General features: G+C 34.5%; 1 protein-coding gene across 2 annotated transcripts; it reads left to right on the forward strand.

Annotated features, from left to right (window-relative positions):
• The first annotated feature begins 914 nt into the window (after positions 1–914).
• LOC140804852 (uncharacterized) lies at positions 915–5,058 on the forward strand. Of its 2 annotated transcripts, none has more exons than XM_073161003.1 (3): positions 915–1,049; positions 4,212–4,287; positions 4,435–5,058. In XM_073161003.1, the coding sequence occupies exons 1-3, from the start codon at positions 999–1,001 to the stop codon at positions 4,962–4,964; spliced, it is 657 nt and encodes a 218-aa protein (XP_073017104.1). In that variant the 5' UTR covers positions 915–998; the 3' UTR covers positions 4,965–5,058. The 2 variants fall into 2 exon arrangements, with proteins under 2 accessions (XP_073017104.1, XP_073017105.1); XM_073161004.1 differs by lacking the exon at positions 915–1,049 and adding an exon at positions 3,774–4,056.
• The last annotated feature ends 672 nt before the right edge of the window (positions 5,059–5,730 follow it).

Genomic DNA, 5,730 nt, shown 5'->3' on the forward strand with positions numbered 1-5,730 from the left:
TGTTTGATGCTTGTGATCAGTTACAAGTGCCAAGGGACACCCCTATGATTGAAAGGTCATGTCTCTTACATGGAAAACATTAAATGCATGATTATTTGAAAATCAAAAACACTTTTTATCATAACATCATAAGCATATTGATCTTCTTCTTCCTTCTTCTACAAGAGAGAGTTTCTTCATTTCCTTGTGATAGAACTTGAATATTTGAGTGCTCATTATTCAAGTGTTGTAGTTGTATCTTGGGAGAAGATTGCCACAAACTCTAGCACATTGTAAAGGCAAATTCTTCTTAAGGAAAAAGTGTTCAACACTTGTTTCTACAAAGCCATTTTCATTGTTTTCTTCTTGTTTCTCCCTCGTATTTGAATACCCAAACAACAATTTCTTCTTTATGTATTAGGCACTCTTCTGTGCCCCACCGCAAGGCTGGATGTTAGCCCATCTGTTCTGCACTTTTTGACAAATATGGATGTCATCCATCAATGTAACTGGGGTAAATTTTACTCCGCTAGTCTGAGAGGTAGCACATTATCGTCAAGGGAAGCAGCGTGCTGTTGGTGGTTGTCTTTTATTTCTTCTGGTGAGACCTAACACATTTTTTGCAAAGTCATTTCCCTAGTAATCTAGCATTAAACAGTAGTAAGTACTATAATAATATATTAATATTAATCATAACTTATTATGTGCTTGTATGATCTTTTACTTGTTTACAGCTCTTTTACTATGAGATTGTTGCTGTTGGGGAGCCATCAGAACTGTCCCCTGCAATCTTTCCATGCTTAACCTCCTGGGGTGATCAAGAAATTAGCGAGAGAGAAGAATGGACGAGAGCTTGGTGGTTATGGCTTCGGAGAGATATATTGTTTTTAATGATTGCACTTGGCATTTCAGAGGATAGCAAACTTCATCCAATTCTTGCAGGTTGTTTTCAAGTAAAGAGGTATTGGAACATGAATTATTGGGTTTAGGAACCAAGTGACAACGTTCCATTGGCTATAATGTCACAAGAAGTTTATCATTTCCCTCTACTTGAACAGGATGAATATCAGGTAAATTATGCCAGAATTTCATTGCTTTCCCCGCTATTACGTAGGATTCTTAGTTGATTATTCACCAGGATTCTCACGCCCTGGGACGGGGTTGGTCGATAACGGCATTGTTCTCAAATTTACATTCGAAAACAATAAGCCTCAGAAGTACAAAATTCAGAAATCAGTATTTTTATTCATAAATACTAAATATCTCAATGTCTGATACAAACTCAAATGAAGTTTTACAGCGGAAATGTAAAACCAGACATCAAACTGCTTCTACAAATGCAGCGAAAAAACATAATCTAGAACTGAAAATATACAGTCTTCTCCACCAGCCCCAGAACTGGTTCTGCTCTTCTTCTTCTAACATCTCTTCCTCGTTCTTATCTGAGATGGGTTTGGTGGGTGAGTGATATGGTTGTCACTCAGTAAGAGGGACATAAATAACTCCCAGTTTTCGAAATCATTTTCGACAGAAACAGTAAAGCGAATAATATACGGAAATTCTTATTTTCATAACAGAAATCAGTATTCAATAATCAGAAATTTAACAAGTAAGCACTGAGCACGTTCGTGAATTTCATGACTAAACTGATATCAGTCCCCTATATGTTCTCTCCTCTAAAAGGTGAGGTCAGTAATCAGTAATCAGTAATGTTCAGAACATATATTCCTACCATTAGTTCACTAGGTTTCAGTACTTCAAAAATCAGAGATCAAATAAAAATACTTTGATTCAAACAGGAATTATCAAACGATTTTCAAGACATTTATACATAAGCCCACTTACAGTAATTTGTTTAAAGAATTTCGGTTGCTGAAGTCTGGAATCTGCTTGTCTCGCTACTGGTTTTTACAGCTCGAAAATACACTCTCTTAGCTCAATTTTCAAGTGATAACTCAAGATTTGTGTAACAACAATTTCAGAAACTTGAAGGTGTTATTTATAGGCCAAATTCTGACTGTTAGCCTCCCTATTAATGATCATAATATGTCATTAACAGCCTTTATTCCATGTTAATGCTTCAGTTACAAGTTTAAGCAGAATCAGTAACTGTTTGCTGGAATCTCGCTTTTCTGCTGCTGGATTTTATCTGTTGTCTGTTGCTGGATTCTAATCTGCTAGAAAAGTACCAGCTTCTGAAATATTATCTTCTGCTGGAAATTTTGCATTGCTATTGAAATGCTGGAAATTCGGGTTCTCACATCCCTCCCTCCTTGTGTAAAGTTTCGTACTCGAAACTTGGCTATACATGATCCTCAAAGAGGTAAAGGTATTGTTCTCGCATCTTTTCTTCCAACTCCCAAGTAGCTTCTCTTTCGATGTGATTGGACCATTGTACTTTGACATATAGAATATTTCGTCGCCTCAGTACTTGGCCTTTGTTATCGACAATTCGAATCGGAATTTCTTCATATTTCAGCTCTTCATTTAGGTTGTTCTCAACCAACAGTGGTCCAACTTCAAGAATATGATCAGGATCGGAAATATATCTTCTTAACTGTGAAACGTGCACTACAACAATAAATGGCTATTGTGACACTTTTTTGTAGACACTTTTAATTAAATGTTGTTACAAATACTTAATAATGACACTTGTAAAAAATTAATAATGTGTAAAATAAAAAAAAATATTAGATTAGTTATCATGACATTTTTAATTGATGTCATCTTTTATATGGAGGGAAACAATTATTTTTCCCATATCGTAAAAAATAATTAAAAAACTAAAAATTGTCATTATAAATAATTGTGAGAATATTTGGGTTGGATAAATATTGGAGTAGGGAAAATAATTGTCTCCTTCCATATAAAAAATGACATCAATTAAAAATGTCAGGATAACTAATCTTATATGTTTTTTATTCTCACATTTATTTTATCTTTTTTTCCCTCCTCCTCTATTTATCCAACCTAAATATTCTCACATTTGTTATTGTTACTATAAATAACATACACGACATTTTTAGTTGTCATTATAAATTATTTCAACTGACATATAAATTTGTCAGAATAGAGAACATTTGTTGGAGGTGTCACTAAAACTTAAATGTCACTAAATATTGAATATGATGACATTTATGAATGTCATCATAATCATTTATTCTCGTAACGGTAGAAAACATTATGTATCCTTGTCACATGAAAATGCTACTTAGTGCAACGAATCGAAGGTCTAATCACACTTATCTTATCCTCCCCCTTTTAATGTCCAGTTGAATCGCCTTTTTCTATTAAAAAATTTATGAATATATACATTTTATTTTTAAATATATTAAATTATACATCCTTCTCCGACTTCCTTTAACTTCTCGCCATCATTTTCACATTAATCAACTAGTTAAATTAATTTATAGATTAATAAATTAATGGATATTTCATTAAATAGAAGAATTTTATTCTTATATTCCTTAAATTTATAAAATATTACAAAGAAATCGAGTATTTTAAACTTAATAATATGTTATATGTACAAGACATGCATAATACCTACACATGTTATATTATACATAGATAATGCGTGTGTCTGACTGTTACTTAAAGTACTTTTATGCGTATACATTCCATTTATTATTAATATACATAATGTGTATACGAAAAAAAATCATTAAACTATAAATTTAATATATATCAGCCTTTTAAATGATTTAAAATTTAAAATTAGTAATTATTCAAATATATTTTTACAATGATTTTTTTTTTTTTTTTTTTTGCATTATAGTTTTAGACCACGCCAAGTGTGTTTAGTTGCCAGTTCCTCTTATGTGTGTGTGCCAAGAATACATATAATCTCTAATTATACTTGAGTTTGTTATATGATATATATACAAAGATTCATTCACAGAGATATTCTCTGCAATATTCTTCTGCTTTAACCCCTTCTCAGTTAAAGCAGAGACAGCATAAAGAAGGCAAGAAAATTCACTTACATGCCATTTCTCAATTTACACAAAGTAACCAGTCACACACTGGAAAATGTCTCATGATCAAGAAAGAAACATCGAATTTGTATGGATAAAGGTCAAAATACGATATGATATATCTTCATTTCATCTGTTTATTTTGTTGATTTTGTTGATTTTGTTGTTCTGATAATTTTGCGTCAACTTACACTGTTTTCTTCAAGAAGTGGTGAAATTCTACGATCATTGAGTTTTTCAAACATTACTTTACAGACAAATGTTTTGAAGGTCCATATCCACTGTCAAGGCTGCATGCAGCAAGTGAAAAAACTACTTCGCAAAGTAGAAGGTACAATGAATCCCCAGGATTTAGATTTCTTACTTTTTTTTTATTTCTATCATCTGTTCCATCTGTTTTTGTAAAATTATCTTTCTTGGTCCCAGAACATATTTTCAATCTCACTTGGGGTTGCCTACTTGGCATTTGATCATGTAGGTGTGTACGAAGTGATAATAGATGCTGAAGAACACAAGGTAACAGTTTTAGGAAATGTAGATGCTACAACATTGATCAAATCATTGGTCAAATCTGGTAAGCATGCCGAGATTTGGCCACAGAAAAGGAGTAATTGGTTTGAAGAAGATGTGTACTTGAACAAAAGGCAGAGTTTGATAAATAGTCCCAACATCTGCAATCACGGTGAAAAAATGCAAATGGATGACGATTGTCCTAATGGGAACATCAATGGTGTTGGTACCATGGATACCAGTATTGAAAATCTCACAAATTCAAGTGTTCCGGGAGGATTTTCTGGGCCGAAAAATCTGAATGAAGGGTTTCCTCCTTATGGTTATCATTACCCATTGCCCACTACGACAGATGCTGGTATGATGGTGCAGCCATCAATATCCATGCTGTACGATAGCGTACAGAATACTCATCCCATGAGCAGCATGATGGAGAATAACTATGTTCATCAGTCCAGGAAGATGCACACATTCAACTCACTTCAACATGACCAGTAGTGGAACGACAATAATTTCAAATTCCAACCGTTTCATTCCAACTTTGAGACTATATTTGTATAAGTATTTACTATGCACTCATTTAAAGATGGCACACCGGCATTTGCAGTTTAAAACTATCCAATTCCATCAGCAGTCATAAGACCATTGTAGTAATAAGTGACAATACAAGATCATTGTTCAAAGAAGATAAATATGATAACCACCCCCAAGAAAATCTTTCCAGGTAGCAATCTGTTGGGTTTGGCCCAATATTTTCTCTGGCCCATTAGCCACCCTTATTTGCATATGGGCTGTAGGGCTTCAGCCTCTCTTCCTTTCCTTTTAAATAGAGGGCTGCCTAACGTTTCTTGGATTAATCGGTGAGTGAACAGCCGACTTGAGTGAGGAGCGTAAGCGTGAGTTTTCTGAGAGACAACAGTGCGCTTCATTCTTCTTCGGCGTCATACCAGTGTTCCTTGCTTTGTGCATGAAAGCTTTTCTCTTTCTCTTCTTCCTCTCTATTTCTAAAGTGATATACCAGAGTGGGTGAGATTGGAAATTGTCCTTGGTTCTTTGTGCGAGACAGTGTCGTTCCTACTGTGTGTAGAGTAATCGGGGTTTTGATCGGGAAACCTTTGTGGTCTTCGCCGTGGTTCACTGTGTTCTTGGGAGAGGCCGTATCAGTTTGTCTGAGCCTCGTTCAATTGCATATATCATATATACATGCTGCTGTATTTTTGTTGCTAGTTGGTTGCAGGTTCCTACGGAGCAGGAAGGCACGAAC

This window comes from Primulina eburnea, chromosome 11 (assembly GCF_022965805.1).
Source record: "Primulina eburnea isolate SZY01 chromosome 11, ASM2296580v1, whole genome shotgun sequence".
NCBI lineage: Eukaryota > Viridiplantae > Streptophyta > Magnoliopsida > Lamiales > Gesneriaceae > Primulina > Primulina eburnea.

Excerpts from the sequence above, each read along its gene's own strand:
- LOC140804852 (XM_073161003.1), top strand. The coding sequence starts at position 999 with ATGTCACAAGAAGTTTATCATTTCCCTCTACTTGAACAGGATGAATAT. Across the intron at positions 1,050-4,211 it reads TTGAACAGGATGAATATCAG|ACAAATGTTTTGAAGGTCCA; the intron begins GTAAATTATGCC and ends ATTACTTTACAG. Across the intron at positions 4,288-4,434 it reads ACTACTTCGCAAAGTAGAAG|GTGTGTACGAAGTGATAATA; the intron begins GTACAATGAATC and ends TTGATCATGTAG.